Raw genomic sequence first — 25,972 nt, forward strand, 5'->3', positions numbered from 1 at the left:
ATTTTTAAATATTAAAATAAGCATATCATCTCATCACATCATTCTTTTTACAGAAACTTTTTTTGTCATTCATATCATTTTTAAACGTGCCAGCAGCAATTTGACATCTCTTAGAACAGGGGTCTCAAACTCAAACCACCCTGAGGGACGCATGAGGGCATTTTTGATGGCCCAAGGACCGCACCACCTTTGTTATCTCTCACAGTATCTTGTGATGCCAATCATTTTGCGTGCCACAGGATATGGCATGGCAGGCTGCGTGTTTAAGACCCCTGTCTTCGAAGGTCATTGTCTTGATTATAATTGTGGCAGTCCTGATCATTGTTGATCTCAACACTTACAGTAAAAGATCAGAGGTCATGTATGTGCATTTACTCATCTTAAATTAAATATAAATTGTTGTTTTAAACTTTAATACAAATTTTGTTTAATCAAAGTCTATTCAGTCTGATCATTGAATACTTTGCACCTTAGCTGTCATCAAGAAACTTCAGATGAAAATTATTGATTGCTATCGACTTTTACAGTGGTGGCCATATATTAAACTGGGTCAGGAAAAGAGCATGTTGAATCAATCCTCACAATATAGGGTAGTACATATTTGTTATCAACATGTGTAGCTTTTATTGTGACATCATAGTGCACAACATTTAATCCAGATTGTACTGGAGCACATCTTCAGGTTGATCGTGTTAAAAAATGTAGACATACTTTAACATTTATTTTGCCATATGTACTTATCAGAGCTTTGATGGAATATGGATGTATGAGGATCCAAAAAGAGTGAATAATTGCCATTCAGAATCAAATTATAACACCCATGACTGAAATAGTAGTTGAATGCCTAAATGACCTGTATGGCTTTTATTATAGAAGATGATGGATTACTCACTGGATACAATTTTCCTCTGGAGTCAAGCTGACATTTTCTCAGAATAGAAAAACATCCTTTCAGTGTCTGCATTGGAATTTGGCAATGTTAATATAACTCTGGTGAGTCCACCAAGAAGTTGTATTGTTTCCAACCTGATGGTAGATTCAGGTTGTTCACTGCCTGCCAGAACTTCCCATGATTGGTGCTTTCTGGTAGTCTGACATCTACGAAAGGCACAGGAGAAAGTAGGGGACCTTCAGGGCTGACAAGAGTGGGGGGGCAACCGGGGATATATCCCCATGGCCCATGTCCCCTTATGGGCCAAACAACACTTTTTAATTTTATAAAAGAAAATTTTGTTTGTACAAGGACTAAGAGAGGCTCATGGTATTTCTTACCCAAGGGTCCGTGATCACACTCTATTTCCCTGGGGACCTTTGCCTGATGACATTCATCCAAATTGATCAGTATGCCATATAGTATAAAAAAAAACATTACTCCTTGTGAACTTAAATTTTAAGTGTATTAATATGCAGACTTTGGTTTCTTAAGTAGAGCAGCTATTAAAAAAGGAAAAACAATTATCATAAAATATTCGGATACCTCATGTTTTGCCCACTGGGATAAACAAAAGATTGGTTCTAAGCTCTGTATGTTTGATATTCAGTCTGTCATTTGTACCAGTGGACAAAAGCAGAGGTTTTTGAATAAAATGCCATTTCTGTCATCTGGTGGACACTCAAGATGAGATGTTTATATTTAAAGATTTGTCTTGCAGAACAGTAAGAACGAGAGGAAGGTACTAATGAATTCTGGTACCATTTTCAGATCAGCTGCTATATAGTGTCATTTTCTGTATTCCATTAGCTATATACCAACAAGCTGTCTTGGAGTCTGACTCAAAATAGCAGAATTGCTGATCATGTCTTGAACTGTGGAATGACATGCTTCTGCACATGTTAGACATTAATTATTTGTTAAAGCCCCAATGCTGCCATTTATCACAAATTTCATAATTCTTCAAGTCTAACTAAAGTTTGGAAGGAAGGAAATGATTTGTTAAAAAAGCTACCTGGCATAAACCATTATTTGAAAAACCAAGATGTTAGGTTTAAACAATGTTCAGATATTCATTTTAGAATTAAGAGGTGCCACCCCTTAATTCAGTCAATGAAGTCGTTCTTAAATCTGTTAATTTTTGGGACTGCTTCAGATTGATTCTAGAAAGTATGACGAGAAGCAGGTTTACTTTTTTTAAGTGGATCTGGGAAGAAAAAGCATGCATTAGATAAAATAAGACATGGGTGAATATTGGTGATCAGCTGGGGCTCTGGAATTTTGTTTTGATCGCAAACTTGAATTGAAGATAATATGACATAGTGTGGTGTTAGCTTCTTAGGTTTACAACAGTGATATCTTCAAGTCTTGTGTTCCAGCTTTTGACTGAAATCGGTTGACTCAAGGATATTGGTGACCAAAATTTTATTAATTTGTACATGTGTGAAAAATGGCTGGGCTTATCAGTTTGAGAGAGAAATTACTTTGCTCATAACATGATGAAATGTTGATATATCTAGTTTTAATAGAACCTGACGATGTTTTGGGCCAATATCTTTCATGATTCAGTATTATTCAGATGATTTGGCACATACGACTTTTTGCACCCAGTGGCAGCATTGGGACTTCAATAGCTGTGATGTATTACGTAGGAATAAAAATGTCGAGGCATTTGCATACCCATTAGTGCAACAAAAGAATTATTAAAATTATTCAAATCTGTTATCTTCTGAAATTTTCTTGAAGTGATCTATCTGCAGAAAGATGGTTTGGCCCATTTTTGTCTGTTTTAGCACGACTTCTAATATTTTTTATAAAATTCTTAAAAACTAATATATTTGGAAGGGTCATCTTTGTTTACCATGTTTTATGTTGTATCCCTCCCATTAGGAGTTAGTGTATACCCCTCTTAATTTTCAAAATACTGTTGATTACAGGTGTGTTGCAATACAACGTACTTTAGGCCTTACCTCAGTTTATAAGGAATATGTGATTCCTTTTAGTTAACCCTTTACCTCATAGAGTGTATGGCTTTTTAGCCCTTCATTATACATGTAGCAAAGTTACCCAGTGCAGTGTGCTATAAATAAAACAACTGTTACCTGTTCAACTCCATACACATAGGCCTGCCTGTTAATTGTTAAGCAGTGTAGCATGTTACATTTAACATCAGTTTTAACCATTTTACATTTTTTGTATGCATATATTATGTGTAGATGGATTTAAGAGAAAAATCCAATCATTATAGCTGTATAATTATTTTTCACAGAAGAATTATTTATGTGTTTTAAAATCTTGAGAGAACTTGTTCACCATCAAGTCGGTGAAGCCATGTGACCGACCATACCTGCCATTTCTCATACTCGAAAGTTACAAGTTCTTTGTCTGCGCCTACATCAATTTCAGAGCCTTTACTTTACTTAAGTTAGTGAAACTTTCATAGTTGTGATTCTAATCGTGAAAATAAGTAAGTACTGAATGAAATCCATGGCCTCCATTTTGGAGAGTGGAAAATATGACCCAGTTACTTTAAATAGCATATTTCAACCGGATCTTAAACAGCGACCAGATAACGTAATGGTCATTCACACCAATGAATGTAGTATCTGATGAGGGGTATTCCTCAAAGGTGGCACGATGAAAACCCGCTCAAAATGGCTGATGTTTACAGCAGGCATCGAAAGGTGATTCCATGAGAATGGAGTAGAGGCTTCCAAAGATGCATGGATGAGGTAAAGGGTTAAGTAATTGATTAAACATCAGTGCTGTGTTTTTTCTATTTCAACATTATGTTTTAATGGGATTCACATGACATGCATTGCATTGTTATTATTTGTGTCTTTCTTATTAGAGAAAAGACAGGAAATTCCTCATGAGTGAATCATTTTTTTACCTTATGTAAATACACTGGGGAATATATAGCATGCAATGCATACAAAAACGTGAAATAATACATATTATCATTATTCATGTTCTCGTTCAGATAACTTTTATTTCAGAGAACAATACTGATATATTTTAGGCTCTACAGGTCATAGATCAGAAGAACTTATGGGATGTTCTGTTGTCCATATCACTACCCCTCCTAAGCTACTTGTAGAATTGCCATGAAACTTTACATACACATTCATCCCTTGGTCTAGTTTGTTCTATATGAAACTGATGCAGGTCGCAGAGCCAATGGCCACCATAGTGGCCATCTTGAAAATCTTGTTATCACTACTCCTTTTGGGGCCCCAAGTGGCCGAGTGGTCTAAAGCGCTCTTCGTTACGGATCACTGCCATCTCACCTCTGTCTGCGTTGGTTCGAGTCTAAGATTCAGCTAATATGGGTATGTGAGAAAGCTTGCCAGTAGCTTCTCGTGGGTCGGTGGTTCTTTCCAGGGTTTTCCTGGGTTCTTCCTCCACCATTAATACCTGCCGCCATATATAGCCTATCGTGTGCTGAAAAATGGCGTTAAACCCCACAACAACAACAACTACTCCTTTTGAATGGATAGTCATATCTGCATGAGGTTTTCACTTAAAGACTCCTTATGATGTATATAATATAGCTACATGAAAATGATGATGATATGATGTCCAATATGGCCACGATGGCAGCCTTTTTGAAAATCTTGTTATCACTACTCCTCACGGCCACATCGACATGGAGTTTTCGCTAAAAAAATCTCTAAGGCCTAAATGAAAATGCTGTTCAACTGGGTTCTTATATGGCCAGTACAGTGGCCATCTTGAAAATCTTCTTATCACTACTCAGAATCATGGATAATTTATTCTTGCTCTTTTTACCTGCCCAATTTTATTGACAAAGGCTTACTCCAAGTTTCAGATCTGAATTTTGATTTTAGTTTGTCAGTTCAAGCAAAATGAGATATTGGAAATATAATCTCCCTACAGGGCTGTGATTAAAAAATGATCAAAGCTGAAGAATTTTTTTCTCTCTCTCTTTTCAGAGAATCTCAAGGAAATGGTCAGCCAATGGGAATGCTAAAACTTGAGGATCATTCTGGCAAACAAATCAGTCTTCCAGCTTTGTCTGGATGTTATGGTCATTTTTTGGATTTTGAATTCATAAAACCTTCAAAACTAAGAAAGAATTTACCCAGAATTCATTCTCTCTAATTGCTATAAATTTTCAGTTACAGCTGCTTTGTTCTATCCAGTATTTCTAAACAAAATCGAAAGTCATTGCTTCTTTCTAACTTTGATTCATAGAAACTGAGCACTGAGAAAATGTCTTTTACTTCAAAAGGCTATATGAATTTAAGGTCAGATTTAGTATAAAAAGATCTATAACTCGATCAGAGTAACTAGGCAGTTTGATCTTTTGTGAGAGCATTTCTTGGAAAATACTGTAAGGTCATGGATTTTTGGAGGGGATCAGAAGAACTAAATTTTCATTTTTACTTAAAATATGGACATGACAAAATATAATTTATTACTGAAATATTTTGTTTGCTATTCAACTTTGTGGTTTATAAAAAGAAAAACAAAATCCACAAACATTAGTACACCCTTGTGCATAATGACCATCATCCCAATCACCCTTTCTGAAAAAAGAGAGATAGTCAGTACCTTTCTTAAAGAAGTAGGGGGAAATAGGGATATTTGTTCCAAGAAACATAATATGACATCTGTGTGAATTATTTAAAAAATAAAACCTTTGATTTACCTTTATAAACTTAAACAGATGCATACTCTTACATGCTAGCTGTCATTTTAGTCCAGGTTGCTTTTGTCTTAAACACGCAGCTCCATGTCACAGATACCATATCTGAATTTGCTTCACTGTGTCGATTCATGCAGAGTGTGATTGATTTTCAGCATAAATTTTTTAACAAGTTTGAATTGTAGAATTGTTTTGAATCAGTAGGAGAAAAAAATAGTGCATCAGACAAAAACAGCAGCAGAAAAAAAACAGGTTTCTGGAAAAACTGTAATGGTTAATTTACAGGATTTGTCAGAGAAATTAGTGTAGTAGTCTAGCAACAATGTATATGATTTAACAATAACAAGTTTTTTTGTGTCTATGCCATGTGCACAAGATACCACATTATACGGTTAGAGCTCGATGATTATTCAATTTAGAGCTAGGTCAAACCACTGTCACTTTTGTTGACCCATATCAAGATGTTGGTTTTATGTTGTTGTTAAATAAATTTATGTTACAAATATGTGAGAGAAAAAAGCAAAGGAGTATTATCTTACCAGAAGACTGACATTTATTCACTCATTGGAATGATTTGATAAGTCTTTCAAGTTGACAATTTAATTTTTGGAACAAGGTTTAATTTATAACATTTTGCAAAGCATTTTGGATACTGATGGATTATTTTATGTCATTTTGCTTCCGTGAACTGAAGAAATCAGCACCATATGTTTTGGATGGTATTTACATATACTTTATCATATTATCTCTCTCTAGATTTGCTGAATGTTGCCATAAGTAAATCTCCTTATTGAAAGTGGTGTTTATTTCATACTTGCACATGGATATTAGTACATGTCCATTTAACGTAAGTGAAAGAGATGGCTAATTGTAGTTAAGACGGTTAATTCTGAAAGGGCATGATTGTAATGTATGTTTCAGTTGTTAACGATGTTCACTTTGCTTCTCTTTTTCTTAAATTAAGAAAATCATCATCTTTAATTTATAGGAAAAATACAAGGTGTTTCATGGCTCATTCTGCAAGATATGGGATTTCAGGATTTATCTGGACTACATCAGTTAATTGAAGCTGACTTTGCCCTTAGACATTTGAATCTAACTGGTTGTCATCTCCGTGGTGGTGATCTTGAGAAGATTTTCAAGTCTCTGAGCTCTACATGTGTAATTGAAGAGCTTATCATTGACTACAATCACATAGATACCATTGACATCTATGCTCAGTTGATCAAATTTCTGCAGAAAGTTAAACATTTGAAGAAGCTACACATGAAGTATTGTTGGATACAAAAAGATCTTGGTAAGTTTCAAAATATTTAGTTGTTTTACATGTTTTGGCAGTTTGGGAATAACAAGAATCTGGCCATGATCTGCATGCCAAGCCCCCCGTGCAAGCTATATATAAATCAGTTTGGATAAAATGATATTGAAAAGAAAGGATTAAAAAAAATCAATACTGAAGTCGATCTGAGTTGTGGAATAGTCATACATGTGGACATACATATGGAAAAAGTTATTGCAGAATTTTTTTTATCTATGTGAACACCTCCAGGCTTATAACTATGAGAAGCTAACAATCTTATGAGGTAACCATCCTTCCTTGTCTGAAAGCTAAAAGGTTTTATATATCTGTTTTTATCCCCCCCAGTCTGTATTGTGGGTATCTTTTAGTAGTTTTGAATAGGGTTCCTCTTTTTGAAAGGGTCATACTTTTTTATATTTCTGTTATCAGGTCTCCATTAATTCAGTCCTCAGGTATTTTGAAATGGGCTTGCACTCCCCTCCTCAGGCATTACACTGGTTGGTTTCCTTCCCTGTTTTGAAAAGTATGAATGGTCCTTGACTCGAATCAGTGTCTGCCCTTTTCTTTTATGTCAAAATTTGTGTTGTATTTATTGTAAAAGTGTGTTTACCAGTTCAAGTGTTTTATCAGATCAAATCTATTGAGTTTTTTATATTTATTACAATATTTATTACATCTATATGAAAAAGATAAAGTTTTGGTGGGAGTCAAGTTTAATTATTTTCCTGTACTGAGTGCATGTCAAGGCAAATCATACAGACTGATCTTGGAATATGCTTATTTAAGAAAATACGTAAATGATGCCAAAAAAGAGAAAGGGTTTCATATTTGTTTTCTTGTAATGCATGTTATCAAGGCAAAACACACAGGCTGATCCTGGCATATGCTTATTCAAGCAAATATGTTTACGTTCCCCACCCCATCTATTTGCTGTGTCATGTAACCATTTTTCACTATGCTCTTGTTTTCTGAGACTCCTGTATGAGTCTGCCTCACATTGATCTTGTTAGCATAGCCTTTCATTATCCTTACCCCTTATTTAATTATCCTTACCCCTTACTTAAGGAACACAACCCCATTTCTTTGTGTTACATCAAGATGTGTTACCTGTTTTCTTATGTTAATCATATGTTAGTTATTGTGGGGTTTTTACATTTTTTGTTATTAAAGTTAGATTTGTTTATTTTATAGTCCCTCCTCTGACATTCTTTATTTTCTAGTCCCCTCTGTCCTTCCTGATATTTTACTTTGAGGTCTGTTATGTACCTCCTCTTATTTTTTATAATCTCCTTTGTCCCTCCTCTGGATGTTATCTGCCAGGTATATCACCCCCACTAGGGGATAGTGGTGTGTATAGTGCCCCCCGCCCCCCCGGTCAAAACTAGACAAGTTCCACACCTTAAAAGGGATCAGATAAGATTACTTAAAAATGCAAATATGAATAAATAAAGAAAGAAATACATTAGCAGTATTAATAGCAATACAATAAAAAATAATGTCAATTCTTTTTGAAATGTGGGCTCTGCATAACATGGGGAATGAACAAAGTATAGCTACTGGGGAGGAAATTTTTAGATATATCACTTCTACTCGGGGACATTGGTGTGCATGGTACCACCCAACCCACACCTTTACACAAGCTAGAAAAGTCCCACTCCCTATGAAATGGAGGCAAGCCCACCCGTAGAATAATTTGTTTTTTTCTACTGTTTTGCTTCTTCTCTAAACTAACATTAACCCCAAAAGCACAGAAAGGTTCAAATTTACTAATATAACATCATATAGGTAACAAATCTAGATGTAACAAATAACGGGGATGTGCCTTTAAGTAAGAGGTGATGCATATGAGGGACTATAATATCAAGGTGTTAAACCAGGTAGAAAGGAGACATAAGAGGCTCAGAAAATAAGGGCATAACATATGTTCACAAGATTCTACAAAACACAGTGTAACGGAAGTAAATACTAACAAATTTGAATTAAAAACACAGATGATACATACATGCATTTCAAGAAATGAGTACGCTTTTTTCTAGATACAGTAATTGTGGTTTCTTTATAGCTGTTTTGCAAGATATATAAACAACTCCAAAATATGACAAAGTGAAGTTTCAAGTACACCATATTCCTTATGTATATTGGTTGAGAAAATTATTACTGCTTATCAAAACAATAAATGTTGGATAATCTTATCTTTGTGCTTTCAGTTACAAATCCGGAGTTCATAAAGGCCATCCAACATCATAGTTGCCTGGAGGAACTAGCTTTGCCATTAAATTTCTTGGGTTTGTATAAAGTCTTTTACATCCATACAATTTATTCAGTGAAAAATTTTGTAATGGAAGACTGAATTCAAGGAATATGCAAGGCCCCCCCCCCACCAAATATGGGGGGAAAAATAGCATCATATAATATCTGTGATTGGTATGCTCTTTATGATTTTACAAACATCACAATTTGCCGCACCAAAATGAATGAGACATAACCTTTAACAAAACTATAACTTCAACAATCTCCCTGTCCTGTATTGGAAACATTGAAACCACTATAATTTCATCACACCCCTGTACTGTGGTGGAAAGTTTGACACCATCATAACTTAAGCACTCTCCCTGTTCTCTAGCAAGTAGAAACTTTGGCACCACTATAATATCAGCACTTTCCTTGTACTGTAATGGACACCACTATAATATCAGCACTTTCCTTGTACTGTAATGGACACCACTATAATATCAGCACTTTCCTTGTCCTGTAATGGACACCACTATAATATCAGCACTTTCTTTGTCCTGTAATGGACACCACTATAATATCAGCACTTTCCTTGTACTGTAATGGACACCACTATAATATCAGCACTTTCCTTGTACTGTAATGGACACCACTATAATATCAGCACTTTCCATGTACTATAATGGACACCACTATAATATCAGCACTTTCCTTGTACTGTAATGGACACCACTATAATATCAGCACTTTCCTTGTACTGTAATGGACACCACTATAATATCAGCACTTTCCTTGTACTGTAATGGACACCACTATAATATCAGCACTTTCCTTGTACTGTAATGGACACCACTATAATATCAGCACTTTCCTTGTACTGTAATGGACACCACTATAATATCAGCACTTTCCTTGTACTGTAATGGACACCACTATAATATCAGCACTTTCCTTGTACTGTAATGGACACCACTATAATATCAGAACTTTCCTTGTACTGTAATGGACACCACTATAATATCAGCACTTTCCTTGTACTGTAATGGACACCACTATAACTTTGCACCCTGTGATGTAGTGGAAAGTTTGACAGACACTGCTCTAATTTCATCCCACTCCCAGTCCTGTAGTAAAAACTTTGACACCCCTATAATTTTACCTCTTGTAATGTAGTGAAAATTTTGACAGACACTACTATAATTTCATCCCATTCCCTACCCTGCAGTGGAGACTTTGACACTACTATAACTTTACACCCTGGGATGTAGTAGAAGGTTTGACACTAATCTAATTTCATCCCACTCCCTGTCCTGGAGTGGAAACTTTTGACACCATTATAACTTTACACCCTTTAATGTAGTGGAAAGTTTGACACTACTTTAATTTCATCCCACTCCCTGTGCTGTAGTGGAAACTTTGACGCCATTGTAATTTTACAATCTTCCTGTGATGCATTAAAAACTTTGACATCACTGTATTTTCTTGACTCTTCCTGTTAAGTAGTGCAAAGGCTGCACAGTTTACCAACATTTATAAAAATATTCACGGTTTACAATAGCCAAAACAGTGCAGTTTAATTGAAATAATAAGAAACTCAACCTTTTCCCCTATCTACCAGTGAGACTTACTAAACAGAAGACTGATATTATATTATGAATAACATACATCACACAACATGTGGTTGTTTCATTTGATGTACGACTTTTATGTCAAATTATGATGTGATTTAGTATGGTATATATATCTTTGCTTAATATATTTCTAGGATATTTGTTTTCTAATGCTACATACATGTAAATGATGAAAATAAAAATTGATAAATAGATGCAACCAGAATTTCACTTAATTATTTTTACTACTGATTACATAAAAAAAATTGTATAATTCAGAATGAGTAAAACCTAGGTACAAACTTTGTGGATGAGTAAATGTGAAGTGACACTAAGCAAAAAGAAAATGCAGTAATTGCAAGTAAAAAAAAACAACAAATATTTTTCGTAGTAATTAATTTAGTACATAAAATATTATTCTTAATACTAATTTGAGTAGAAAAATTATTAGTATTTTAATATTAATAATTTTACTAAAGAATTTTGAGTACAAGGATACAAGTATGCATGTTCTTGTCAGTAGAAATATGCATGTTCATGTCAGTAGAAGCATGATTGTTCATGTCATTAGAAATATGCATATTCATATCAGTAGAAATGTGCATGTTCATGTCTGTAGACATATGCATGTTCATGTCAGTAGAAATGTGCATATTCATGTCTGTAGACACATGCATGTTATGTCCGTAGACATGTCTGTGTTCATGTAAGTGTACATGTTCATGTCAGTAGACACATGCATGTTCATGTCATTAGATATGTGCATGTTCATATCGATAGACAAACTTTATAATGAATAAAAATATTTAAGAAAGCAAATGTTTTATCACAGTATAATCACAAATGTAGATTCCATAATGTGCTTGCAGCAAATTGAAATGTATATCATGGGCAAAAATATATCTGTGAACAGTGTAAAATGGTATTTAGAAACAAGAACCATCAGTTAAAGTTTGCATGTACTCTGTGGACATGGCATGTTTTGTAGGATCTACAATGACTAAAAAAAACATCTATTCTCCATTCTTATTTCATGTTCTGCTTAAATTTTTGGTAATGTTTCATTGGCTGCAGTAGTCACATGATAATAAATACATGTGTATGTGGTAGTCTTGCTTGTTTGCAGATTTCTTCTCTCGAGCAGATTGTTTAGAAAACCATAATGAAAAATATGCTACTACTGGAAACCTTTTTAGTTTCCCTTTAATAACCCTCCACGCGCTCTCCGTTACAGATCACTGCCATCTCACCTCTGCGTGGGTTCGAGTCTAGGATTCGGCCAATGTGGGTATGTGAGAAAGCTTGCCAGTAGCTTCTCGAGGGTCGGTGGTTCTTTCTGGGGATTTCCCAGGTTCTTCCTCCACCATTAATACTGGCTGCCATGAATAGCCTATCGTGTGGTGAAAAATGGCATTAAACAACAACAACCCTCCACAAAATAGCCCATAAAATTCATGATAACAATTCTTCATACACAAGTGTTTCACCATCTGATGTTCAGCATCTAGAGCTTGTATTGACTGGTCTCTCTTCTCACATGATTCACATAGTCATAGTTACATAACTCAGTTTAATGTACAGGAGTTAGCAAGGGACTAACATTTATTTGGGTCCATTATGTAATTAAAGGAGTCTATTTTCAGGATTGATAAAGATGATCATGAAGATTTGTATAACCAGTGCAATCTTTACAAATTATTTATCAACATATGTGTTCCTTAAAAATCAGGTATCTGTCTGCATTTATACATCTCTTTTGTGTAAGTATATAGGATCAAAAATAATTTCTTTTCTTGGAACATGACCAGAGAGGTGCCGACTACATAATGCAGATAAACTAAAAAATAAGTAAAACTTCAATTTTTTAAAATGTAATCACATCATCTTCCAAAATACATCAGGAATAAGCAAAGGTGTGGATCAATCACAGCAAATCAGAACATGACGTACACATTCAGAACATTTACCTGGTATGAATAAAAGAAATTATAATAAAACCGTTAACTTACAAGTTGACGATAATCAAGGAAAAAACTTTTAAAAAAACTGAGAATTTGTTTTTATGGTAGATAAATTGATATCAGTTCAGTCAGTTTTGCCCATCACCCCTGCCAATAAAAATTTATATTTTAATCCATTTACAGTTGAAATATTTTTAAGTTGATTCATTATCTTAATTTGTATTTATTTAACAAAATATGTTGGTAATTTGTAAAAAAATTATTCAAGATTTTTCTCTTCACTAAACATAGCAAAAACTGGTTTAATCTATTAAATATAACCATTACCATGAAAATTGTATTGGATCCTTGTTGTAAGACGATGGGTGACATCAGATAAATTATATTGGATCCTTGTTGTAAGAGGATGGGTGACAGCAGATAAATTTTATTGGATCCTTGTTGTAAAGAGGATGGGTGACATCAGATAAATTATATTAGGGCCTTGTTGTAAAGAGGATGGGTGACAGCAGATAAATTTTATTGGATCCTTGTTGTGAAGAGAATGGGTGACATCAGATAAATTATATTGCGGCCTTGTTGTCAAGAGGATTGGTGACATCAGATAAATTATATTGGATCCTTGTTGTCAAGAGGATGGGTGACATCAGATAAATTGTATTGGGGCTTTGTTGTAAAGAGGATGGGTGACATCAGATAAATTATATTGGATCCTTGTTGTCAAGAGGATGGGTGACATCAGATAAATTATATTGGGCCTTGTTGTAAAGAGGATGGGTGACATCAGATAAATTATATTGGATCCTTGTTGTAAAGAGGATAGGTGACATCAGATAAATTATATTGGGGCCTTGTTGTCAAGAGGATGGGTGACATCATATAAATTGTTTTCTGTGGTCAGAAATTTGTTACTCAAACACTGATGATTTCTTTGGGAAGTTAATAAATATGTATTTCAAAATACTGATTAAGAAATGTGCACATCTTGTACAATAATAGTGTAAAAAATTAAATACTGTGGAAATAAGACAGGACAGGCTGCAGCAGCTTACAAACTTGAAAAATGATATTTCTTTATAATGAAATGTTACTAATAAAAGGTTTTTCAGAGGTAAGATATGTAGCGTCAATACAGTTTTATCTGATTTATCCATAAATCAGCCTGATGTGGAATATATTTTGTAAACTAAAACAAATTCTTAACAACATAGCTTTTTCCCAATAATATCGTCATAAAAATCAAGCATACTTTAAGAAGAGAATCAACAGAAATATCCTACTAAACTTCCCTCTTAACCAGAGATGTAGAATTGTATCATTTAATTGAAACGTGTAGTTCCAGCATCACTGACAGCCGTGTACATGTTCATTTGACATATTTATCAATTTTTATAAACACTTACAGGCAGAAAACTAAACACATGTAAATGTTGCAGCACGATGTAGTGCCATACTATTTTACAAAACAATTTACAGAGGTGTATTCAAATGGGGATAAGCGTTTTCTGTTATGCCACACCATGACTGGGGCGGACCAAAAGTGTTGCTCTTGTCTCTCCTTCCACCTAACCTATGGTTCAGTTTTGCATTTAGGATGTTTTTGGTCTGTGGTGGAGCATGCATGTTCCATGAACAAATCCCTATATGTGATGTATACAAGATTTGGGGGATATGAAGGGTGTGTTTACTGTCACAAGCAGGCATCACACTCAGTACCACCATTCCTATATGTCCAGGATGTTCAATTTTGCTAAATTTCTTACCTTGTGATTGAAGTTGTGAAAAAATAAGGTTTAAGATTGTTCACCATACAAAGGATATTTAAAATGTTTTGAATATTATCGTGATGTACAACAGAGTTCTTTATTAATGAAAAGTATGTCAGTGAATCCCCTCAAAGTACTACCGATGCACCTCTACACACTTTCTCAGTCTGATTATGCAGTTTTTAAGTGCTGGTTTGTATTCACTTTTTTGGTATATTGTTCACTTGCTGGAAAACTGTACATCCAACCACATGGTGGCTTTTAAATCATCTGCCCCTCAACAAATCTTTGATAAATGATTGTCAGCCAAAACTTACATGGAGTTAAATCAGGGCTGTATAGTTGATGTAGCCAAGTTCAGATGTAGTGCTTGTTCAAGAAGTCTGTCAAAATGCATTGTTATGGAATAGATGGATACATAGGGGACTGGTTTATGGATGGGTTGTTCAGTAATGTTCCACAACTTTTGGAGGCATCAGAATTTCCAGTGAGACTAACTTAGTGACACTAGCACTTGCTTGACAAAGGTACCATGATGACCGAGTCTTTTGCATTGAAAAACAATGTTTATAAAACTATCTTTACACTCTGACTACGTCAAGCAATTTGTTATCTCTGCAGGTTTTCTCTTATCCAGACTTTTTTAGTTCCTCTAGAGTTGGGTTCAGTAAAGTAAATACATGCTTCATACAATCTCATTCAGATGTCTCTTATCACTCTTTTCTTATTTGGCTAGTAGCTGTGTGGGGGTTCGTCCCAAGCCTGTTTACTTTTTTATCATCAGAGAAACAAACGAGGGAGCCATCTTGCACAAACCTCTCCGAGTTTCAAAGAGTTTTTCAGCATATTACCAAAGCCGACAGTTATAATGTGATGATAGAACAGTTTACTAAGCATCTTCATCAATTGCTTCCTTCACAGCAGCCACTCCCTGCTCACCAGTTGCAGACAATGGTCTTCCAGAATCATCTTGACTGGATTCCTTACCATCTTTAAGACAATGAAACCACCTAAGAATCATCATTGGATATGACACAAAATTACATCTGTAAACTTTATTCAAAGCACTCTTGATATCAGTCAGAGAATACCCAATATTTTATGCTTTTTGCTCAGTAGCAGAATTGTTTCCCCTGTGACAGTTTTGTGTCGCTGTCATTTACTATTGTTATGTCACACATATATATGCAGGTATCAAGCATGCTGTCATTTACCATTGTTTTGTCACACATATATATACTGGTGTCAAGCATGCTGTCATGTCACTGTCATTTACAATTGTTACGTCACATATATATGCAGGTGTCAAGCATGCTGTCATTTACCATTGTTACGTCACACTTATATCTGCAGGTGTCAAGCATGTCATTTACCATTGTTATGTCACACATATATATGCAGGTGTTAAGCGTGCTGTCATTTACCATTGTTGCATCACACATATATCCGCAGGTGTCAACCATGTCATTTACCATTGTTATGTCACACATATATATGCAGGTGTCAAGCATGCTGTCATGCAGCTTCAGATCATTTTATAAATTTAGTCTTATGATTGGCATTAAATTTATGGACAGGTTCAAAGAAAAAAAATAAAGTTATAACAAAATGTTCAGAACTTTTCAGATATCATTTGTATATGATAACTTGATTAAAGCAAGATACATTTCATCATTTTCAGGATCAGCCGCTACAAATCTTCTCACTGACATATTCACTGATGGTACATTTCCAAGGCTTCAGAGACTTGATATAAGGTGAGCTGCTGTAGATATGACAACAGTGTGAACTTTAGGATAACAAAAATATGGTTGTTCATAAAACGATGTCAAGTCAAAACCATGTTTAATATAGATGACAGTATTTAAGTTACTTGTGTTAAATAAAATTCAGTCAAGTCTTGAAGGTTAAAACATCAGTTATAAAAATTTTGTATTGTCAGAAACTTGGACAAATTCAGCTGGAGTCTCACATAACTCCATTTGATCTCTGCCAAACAATGGTCTGATATAAAAGCCAACTTTTTCTTGCAATACCAGAATGAGATTTTCCCAAAACAGGAAAATGATTTGATTGACTGATGAGTGACATTATATGTCATTGCAATGACAAAGAGATGCTGTATTTCATGTACACATGGTCATGTTTCAGTTTCATTGCCTGACGGAGAAGTGCTTCCTGCATTAATGTTCAGTGATATCCTTTTTACGGTAATCTTAATTAGCTTGAATAATTGTAGCAAGCATGTATAGAAAATAAATTGAGATTGAGGATCTTCTTTTGGTAATTAGAGAACAATAAAGCCAAACTTTTATATTGTGGAGTTTTCACACAACCATGACAGCCTTGTTGAATGCAGTAACTTGGGTGTTAGAGCAGTAGATTCAGAATCAAAGGGTCATGGGTTTGATACCCAGTTCACCTGGCTTTAGGAAAGGTACTTGACTCATATTTCCTCCTCATGAAGCATACAAACGGAATGAGAACTTCACTGAATCTTTTTGATAAATTGATTAAACACAGTAAAACAGTACAACTGAAGCCCTTCTCCAGTTCTTCCTGAATGAATGTAGACAGATTTCACAAACTTTTTTTCTGATACAAGAGTTGCAACTGATTTTGAGATCACAACAAACCTATTAGCATTTTGCTTGAAATTCACATCAAGGAACATGGTGCTATACAATGTTGAAAAAGTGCAGAATAAAATAACAGCAATATCTGGTAAAGTAGCATATAAAATATGTGCAGCATCTTCGCTAACCAAAGGTTGTTGAGCCATTTCATTCCACATTGATCTTGGCATATGTAACTAGCCAAATAGTGTCAAATGTTTCACAATCTGATTGGATGCAGCTGAAAGAACTGATCCAGTCAGATTGTTAATTACATTTACCTTGAGACTTATGATTCAATAAGACAGTGACATGTGTCACATGTAACTTTTTATAATTTAGGCCTTTCACAAAAAAAAAATCTTTCAGAGTTGAGGCACATGGACATTGTGGAAGTTGTCACTTTGAGCACTTGACCGATATGGTGAAAAGCTCTGTTATTTAAAAAGGCCCACAAGATAGCACTGGTTGAGTCTCGCTTTCAGTTAACTACATATGCCAGAGCTATGTCAAGGGTTGGTGTGGATTATGTCGAACAAAGTGGATAATTTACTCTTGGCTATTGATCAGGATACAAAAGGTTATATTTTAATCTCAACAGGAGATGTAAAAAACTTTATTCTTGTATATTTCAGTGATAACAGAATTGAAGGCAAACATCTACTCTCAGCAGCAGCAAGGCTGAAACAAGCAGCTGAACTAAATCCAGACATAGATAGATATTTGTTGGAGAGGCTCGATGTGTCTTGTAGCTTAGTCATGGTGAAAGAAATTGACCATTTATGCAAAGAGTTCAAAGATATTGTATCTGACTTTGTGGTGACTTCAAAATCTAACAGCAGTGCTGATTTTGTTGCGCAGATGTAAAAACAGGAAGTTGAAATGTTATTGCCTTGTATAAATGCTGTTTTCCTAACTTGTAGTAACACCCCCACCACCTTTGAAGCAAGTGGACATTAAATATAGTCAGTCTAACAATCAGATGCTTATTTCACTGCATTTGCAACTTGTATTCCTAGAAACGTTTTAAGTCATGTTTTTCATATGAGACAATCAAAATTGTATGTGAAAATCAGTGGCCTAGTGGTTACAGCATCCGCCTCAGATGCAGGAGGTCGTGACCGCTCTGATGGCCTAGTGGTTGGAGCATCCACCCCAGATGCGGGAGGTCACGGGTTCAATCACTGGCCGAGTCATACCAAAGACTTCTAAAATGTTACTAACAGCTGCCTCGCTTGGTGCTCAACATTAAGAGATTAGTGTTAGGACTGGTCGACCTGGTGTCAGGATAATGTGATTGGGTGGGACATCATGCGACATGTCTGCAGCATGATACCCCAGTGCTAGAGATCACTATAAACTGCCACACTGCAAACATCATAGCAATATGATTGAAAAATTGTTAAAGTTATGTTAAAAATCCAAATCACACACACACTTTTGAATCATTCAATACATAAGTTGTGAATGTATGTATTGAAGGGTATGGAATTTACAATTATTAGCACCCAACTCAGTGAAATTGGCAGAGACCTCTGTAATCATTCTATCTGTCAATGGATATGAAACAAGTATACAACTTGATATTGATGAGACCTTGAAAGAATTTGACTTTCAGTATTTTGTTGTTTTCAGGATTTATGGTCTCTTATTTACCAACTCTTAGTGTTTGTTTGTTATGCTCAACTTTACCAAACTTACTAGAAGCAGATTTCAACAAAGTTTGACACAGCTTTAAACTGACAAGACCATGTTCGAGTTGGATTTCCAGCTTTCCATGACATTTTCAGAGTTATGCCCCATGACTGACCATCTTAATAACTTTGGTTTCTGCAAAATAACTTTACCAAAGATTGTTGGATTTAAGAAAATGTGGCATGCAGCTTTATATTGAAGGGAACTTGAATAAGTTTGAATTAAGTATTCCAAAACATCTTTTACAGAGTTATGCCCCTTAATTGTCCATCCCACTGATTTTTTGTTTTGGGAGGTTTATTGGATTTAATCAGATTTGGCATGCAGCTTTATTTACAGCATTCCACTACATTATTTACGAGAGTTAACCTTGCAGGGTGTGTGTGTACACAAATGACAATAAAATTTTGTATGAATTTGTGCACTTCAAAAGCAGTGATGCATGACAACTCCTACATATTAGTTCCAAAGCATGCATATAAAAAATGCAGTAACCCTATGTGTTATAATAACATCAGCATAAGAAACTGATGTGCACGTGTTTTCCATTTGGGAGAGTTGTAATCTAGCCAATAAAGTAGTTAGAGCAAACATTTATTTTGTGTTAATCAGCAAAACATAATATTGGGGTATGTCAATTTACGTACTGGCAAAGATTTTTAGAACAAACCTTTGTTTAATGTTGATCAGCAAAACATAATATTGGGGTGCGTCAGTTTAAATACGAACAATCAACATCTTTTGTGCGTCAAATCGGAAAAGTCTGCGTATTTGACGCATGAAGCATGGCTATATAAAACTCTGGTTTATAACTGTGCCTTCAAAGGTTTCCTTGAGGTACGGAATGTTTTTCGATGCATGAGAGGTACACAAATTCATTCTATGAGCCATTAAATAAATGCTGATCAAGTGAGGGCTTTTCTCCTTGAACCATGTTGCTACACCACTTTTGTGACCTGTCATCACTGATGCCCCATCACTGCCAAAACCAACAATTTTTCAGGAGGAATCGCCTTTTTTTCCAAGAACTGGACAACTTCATTGAAAAGAACATCAGCAGTGTGCGATTGGCCTTCCACTGACACATTACTAAGAAAATGTGTTGTAGAAACAAACATGGTTGGTTCAATGATTTTGGCATAAATGACCAGCTTCTTGGTATTTGAAATGTTGTTGTTGTGGGGTTTAACGCCATTTTTCAGCACGATAGGCTATACATGGCGGCCAGTATTAATGGTGGAGGAAGAACCCGGAAAACCCCGGAAAGAACCACCGACCCACGAGAAGCTACTGGCAAGCTTTCTCACATGCCCATATTGGCTGAATCTTAGACTCGAACCGCCGCAGACAGAGGTGAGATGGCAGTGATCCGTAACGAAGAGCGCTTTAGACCACTCGGCGGTATTTGAAATGTCTGTACTCTCATCAGTTAAGATGCTAATGAATGGACTTCATCATACTTTCTGCATTAACTCAGAGTCTATCACTGTTGCTATGGAACCCTAGAAAAAAATGCAAAAACAAATATATTATATTAAAAAACCCCAAAGTAAAATGACCAAAATCAGATGCATATTGTGCAAGAACCTTAACCCAAGACCTAAGAATGTCTAAGGATGTTGCCTTGTGATAATTCAGTCGTTTTAAGAAATCCCATTAAGGTGGTTAAATGCTAAAATAATATGGCGCTGCAGTCTCTCTCTCTGTTAATTAAAGTCATTCAATTTCTTATGTTACATGTTTAGGCTCAAATAAGCAGTAACACAAGAAAGAGTGAAAACAACAAGATTTGAAAAATTTAAGATTTATCTCCCTGGAAAAATATTGTGAAAAAAATGAAACAAATAAGAACTTATGGTTTTAAGAATAAAATCCAAAATAATACAAGAATAATCCACGAATACAAATTTTAAAGTCCTGATAATAAAATGTTCTAATGAATTCAAGTTCGAGTCCTAATGAAGAATCCAAGATAGAAGATGATGACATATGCTGTATCCTGTACTGTGTTTAAATCTACAGTTCCTTGTAGAAACACAAGTAATCTTGTGTTTGAAATCTGAATAAGATTTTTAAGAAATGTCTTTGTTCAAGAATTCTGTATGAGCACTCAAAAATATTTCCAGAGAAACAAATTAATCCTTTTGAATACAAATAATTTGAATAAACATTAAAATGTAATTCCCAAAATGACAAAACAAAAGAAACACATTTACGTCTCTGTGTTTAGAAGCCCAACTGTGATTATTTCTCTAAAACAATGGTTTAAAACTTTAATTTTTGCAAAACAGATGCCGGATAAGGGTCACATGATCATGTTTACATAATATGAAAAAATCACGTAACCCCTGTATGTCCTTGATAAGAACCAATCATTTAACTCTGAGAATAAAAGTTGTTTACTTCACTAAAAACTATTTACAAGTCAAGGGTCATGTATCCAACACAGCCTTGATCTCAACCATATTATTCCCACAATAAAAATAAATTAAAAATAACTTGTTCACATGGCTGTTACTAATTCTGAATTAAGGTCGGGAACCAGGTCAGCCTTATGTTTACAAAAATGAACAGTCAACATCAAACTATTTTCTGGAAAAAGTAAGAGTTCCTAATAAACAGAACAACATTATTTTCACATAATGAAATTAAAAAATAAAAAGATTTTAAAACTTACAAACAATTAAATCATATAAATTAAATCAAATATACATAACAAATTATAGTAATGAAGGAAGTGATTATGCCTGTCTGTATACGACGATTTTAAAATAAAAAAAACGGTATTATATACATCACTGATGGGTACCTACATGTGCACATTTGTGATATAAGCAGATCAGGGTCAATGTCATTTGCTGCAATGATCATCAGAGCAAATAATAATAATAACTTATTTACTGATGCATTATATAAGTTTCAAGTGGTGGGATTTGTCTGACTACTGTACTGTATCACAATGTTGGCAGCAACTCCTTACATGCTCACAAAATTATTCAAACAGCGACTATCATCATTTCAAACACGAAAACTCATTACAGTGAAACAGAAACATGACCTGTCTAGACAGGAAAGAATTTCATGACAAAAGAAACAGGTACCAATAATCCATATTGATTAAAAAAGAAAAATGTTATCCACCATTAAACACTGACAGGAAGTTATGATGACTAGCTACCAAATGCAATTTCATTGGACGATCACGATGCTAGGTGCTGTTTTAAATAACACAGGGATTCCTCAAGATATGCACTGATTGGAACCTAACTGATCATGTTTTGTTGCTTCTTAGTATACACCATTTTCCATCTAAATTTCAATAGAAAAAATGTAAATAAAAGAACTTACCTGAAATTCCTATACAGAAGCCCTTGACAAATAGGTTGCCAACACCAGCACCCAGAAAGTCAACAAAATCCAACAGTGAGCCACATTTTAGAGAAGCAATATTCTCCTTTGCCAAGTAATAGGCAACTGACACAGCATGAATAATTGATTCAGATTTCTTGCTAATAGTTGCCATGCATGTAGTTTTAAGATTTTCACTTAGTTTCAAATCCTTAATTGCCTGTTTATGAACTTGTAATTCAACATGTCTGTCAAAGGGTTGATGTCGTGAAATTAGCATTTCCAAGTGTGAAAGAATGTTTTTGCCAGTTTTTACACACACTCTGCAAAGCACCTCATTTTTTCATTCATTTCCAGCCATGGTCGATTTTGTTTCCAGTCTGAATTGAAAGAGTATTTTATTTTCTTAGTGTTAGATGGACCCTTAGTTTCACTGCCGCCATCTTTAAGCACATCATCACTAGCATCGTCCGATACAGGATAAGCCTGAGGAAGTGTTCGTTTGCTGTCATTGCCTATTGACAGAAACTTCTGCACCCTGACTATTATTATAAGTGTTGCTGCTAAAATAATGAAAAAGTGTCATAGTTTTAACTGATATAGCCATTTCACACGTCGTCCCACCAAGTCAGTCTTTGTATCAAACGTGCTCTTCTGACCTTTGTTATTAACCAATCAGAAATGATCACATGACACACAGAAATATGTGATGTATTTACAACTATACAAAACATATTCGATGAGAGTGACAACCAGGAATTTTACAACCAACACAATTAATAAAATAATGCATTCTTAACAAAAATATGTACGCAATTCTTATTTTTTGCACTCATATGATTAAAAATCTTGAAAGGAAAACTTAAATGGGGGGGAATATTTGCATGATCGTGCACCTAGATGCAAGCCTGCATGGTGGTGCAGATGTGTAAACAGAATGGCGGAATGAAGAAAGTATAGTTTCTTGCCAAACAGAGGACAATAATTCTAAAATGATTTTAGATGATAGGGTTGTTGTAGATGAACTGCCAAAGAAGAAAAAAATTTGATGCTTCAAATATCTTACTGTTACATTACAGATGGTTACAAAACAACACCAAGAGGGGAAGTATACTGTGTAACATTTGCAAAAGTTGGAGTGGGAGGGATACCTTTAAGCTGAAAAGCAACTGTTTGAATTTTAGGAACCCCTTTAGATAAAATTCTGTATGTATCTGTCTGATTGCCTGTTTTTCAGACTTTGGTTTCATCAGTGTAACTTTACCAAGGCATTTTGGATTTCAGCCAAATCTGGAATGTAGCTTTATAGACGACAAGACCTACATTGCCTTTTAATTTCAGCATTCCACATGACCATTTACAGGAGTTGTGCCCCTGGATTGACCATCCTCTTGGGTTAGGTTTCTGCACTTTTACTTTACCAAGGATTATTGGATTTTAATCAAATTATCTTCCTGCAATGAAGCTTGCCATACAATTTCTGTTGGTTTCCCAAATCATTTTTTCTAACCAGCCTATGATAACTCTTAGGATTTATTTTTTTTCCAAATGGATTCAGTCCTAAATAAACTGAAAATCCCAATTATATCAGTAAAATTTATGCTGTTGTTTTTTATGTGCCAAATTAAGTTCCAAACATCATGTTTTGTAAGATTTTCTATTTGACTCTTCTTCTGCCTGTTTTTCACATTTTCCAAACATGGTCAATCACATGGTAAACAAGATTTGGGGATATTCAGTCTTTGGACTATAACTGATTGTTAGACTGATAATAGTTACAAAGAAATTATTGAATTTTGATCCCACTGCTTAATTCCAATGTGACTGTGCCATGTTGTTTACCCCATCTCCAAAGAGGAAAGAGAACATTATTCCAAAAATATACCAGCACGACTTGAACTTGACCTAAAGCAAATCTTTTTGTGAGGTTTGAGTCTTCTATACGGCACTATGCTGTACCTTTATCACTGGAGGGTAATAATTCAAATGATCTCTGCCATTATGGGTCTCGTAAAGTTTACTGACTATACATGCAGTTGGTCTGTTTTTTTTAAAATTGGTTACAAAATTCAGAAAATTAACACTGATGCCAACAATACAAACAACGATACCCATGTCTTGCCCATCAAGACAAGAAAATAACCATGGTTTAGTAATCCAACTTGTCATGTGTGACTCAAGAGTTAGTCCAAATGTGTACAAACCAATATGTGGCAGATGTTTGTAGTTTGAGGTCTATGTGCGGAAAGAATTACTTGTATTTTATACCTGCAACTATGCAAGAAAAAATAAGCAGTAAACCTGAGGTTCTTTGTTTCTCTAAAGTTTCCAACTCAGTTGCTACAAATCTGTGATGTTACAGAACAAAAAAACCCATCTGATTATGCAAACAACTGTCTCATTGTGATAAAGTGTCACGAATTATAGACAACTACTGCCTACAGGTCAGGCCCATATTGCCTATGTATATGTCTACTGTGTCTGCCTAATATTTGAACTATGCTTGTTAGCTTCCTCTGATAAATATCTCAGATATTGTTAAACTCCATCATATGATGGGCATATATCATTTTATCATGTCCATTTTCTTCCTATTTTGTTTCCACATGATAACTTGAAGTCTCCACCATTTACCATTATTAAATTTTGTAAGTAACTTGCACTTGGTGCAAAAAGAAACATTGATTTTAGACTTTAGAGTTCAGTGGTCAAGGTTACGTAGAGATGAAAGCTGCCCTATCATGGTAAGCTTGCATAATGTGTAATGGTCCTATCATGGTAAGCTTGCATAATGTGTAATGGTCCTATCATGGTAAACTTGCATAATGTGTAATGGTCCTTTCATGGTAAGCTTGCATAATGTGTAATGGGCCTTTCATGGTAAGCTTGCATAATGTGTAATGGGCCTATATATAAGCTTGCATAATGTGTAGTGGGGCCTATATATAAGCTTGCCTCGTATGTAATGGTCTATAGGCCCTATCTTGGTAAGCTTGCCCATTGTGTAATGGTCCGATATATAAAGGCCCTATTAAGATAAGCTTACCCAGTGTGTAATTGTCTTGTATATAAAGGCCCTATCAAGGAGTTTGTTGTTGTCGTAAGGTTTAATGCCATTTTTCAGCACAAGATAAGCTATACATGGCGGCCAGTATTACTGGTGGAGGAAGAACCTAGGAAAACCCTGGAAAGAACCACCGACCCATGAGAAGCTACTGGCAAGCTTTCTCACGTACCCACATTGGCTGAATCCAAGACTCAAACCCATGCAGATAGAGGTGAAATGGCAGTGATAAGCAACGGTGAGTGCTTTAGACCAATTGGCCACTCTGGGTCCCCCATCAAGGTAAGCTTGCCAATTTGTAATGGTCCAATATATAAAGCTCTATAAAGATAAGCTTGCCCAGTGTGAAATGGTCTTGTACATAAAGGCCCTATCAAGGTAAGCTTGTGTTATGTGACACTGTGTTATGGTGTTATATATAAGTTTGCCTAATGTGTAATGGTCCTGTATATAAGCCTGCCTAATGTGTAATGGTCCCATATATAAGCTTGCCTAATGTTTAGTAGTCTATATCTAGGCAAATGCCACAGTAGCACTTGATAGAGCATCTGACTCCCAATCCAAAGGTTGTAGGTTTGATACCCACACAGGCCAGTATGGCTTTGCTGCCTCTGTGTATCCTTTGGAAAGACAAATGGTTCCCATATTCTTGGCATGATAAAGCCAATAATGTGTTAAAGGTGCCTTTGAAACTGACAAAATTCAATGTTTCTTGCCCCAAGTGCAAACTACATATAAAATTTGGTCAATTCGAATTGTTTAGAACTTAAGTTTGTGA

The 25,972-nt window shown here is 35.2% G+C and overlaps 2 protein-coding genes across 4 annotated transcripts in view; one reads left to right on the forward strand and one right to left on the reverse strand.

Annotated features, from left to right (window-relative positions):
* Window positions 1-19,375, forward strand: part of LOC149797808 (uncharacterized) — a 38,046-nt gene extending 18,671 nt beyond the window's left edge. For all 3 annotated transcript variants that reach the window (XM_089962792.1, XM_089962793.1, XM_089962795.1), the window contains 5 exons: window positions 4,888-4,982; window positions 6,592-6,900; window positions 9,111-9,188; window positions 16,154-16,229; window positions 17,723-19,375. In XM_089962792.1, the coding sequence (XP_089818918.1) occupies window positions 4,888-4,982; window positions 6,592-6,900; window positions 9,111-9,188; window positions 16,154-16,229; window positions 17,723-17,954 (790 nt within the window). In that variant the 3' untranslated portion in view covers window positions 17,955-19,375. The remainder of the gene's footprint in view (window positions 1-4,887; window positions 4,983-6,591; window positions 6,901-9,110; window positions 9,189-16,153; window positions 16,230-17,722) is intronic.
* Window positions 19,376-20,188: 813 nt separating this feature from the next.
* Window positions 20,189-25,937, reverse strand: LOC149797809 (uncharacterized). Its single transcript, XM_089962800.1, has 2 exons — window positions 22,131-25,937; window positions 20,189-20,284 (listed from the first exon to the last, which is right to left on the reverse strand). The coding sequence occupies exons 1-2, from the start codon at window positions 22,408-22,410 to the stop codon at window positions 20,256-20,258; spliced, it is 309 nt and encodes a 102-aa protein (XP_089818926.1). The 5' UTR covers window positions 22,411-25,937; the 3' UTR covers window positions 20,189-20,255.
* Between the last annotated feature and the right edge of the window lie 35 nt (window positions 25,938-25,972).

Source organism: Sinohyriopsis cumingii, chromosome 6 (genome assembly GCF_028554795.1).
Source record: "Sinohyriopsis cumingii isolate HCF-2022 chromosome 6, ASM2855479v2, whole genome shotgun sequence".
Lineage (NCBI taxonomy): Eukaryota > Metazoa > Mollusca > Bivalvia > Unionida > Unionidae > Sinohyriopsis > Sinohyriopsis cumingii.

Bases quoted from the DNA above. Each gene is read 5' to 3' on its own strand.
- LOC149797809 (XM_089962800.1), bottom strand. From the start codon at position 22,410: ATGCTAATTTCACGACATCAACCCTTTGACAGACATGTTGAATTACAA. The intron at 20,285-22,130 runs GTAAGTTCTTTT...ATTTTTTTCTAG, and splicing joins CTTCTGTATAGGAATTTCAG to GGTTCCATAGCAACAGTGAT.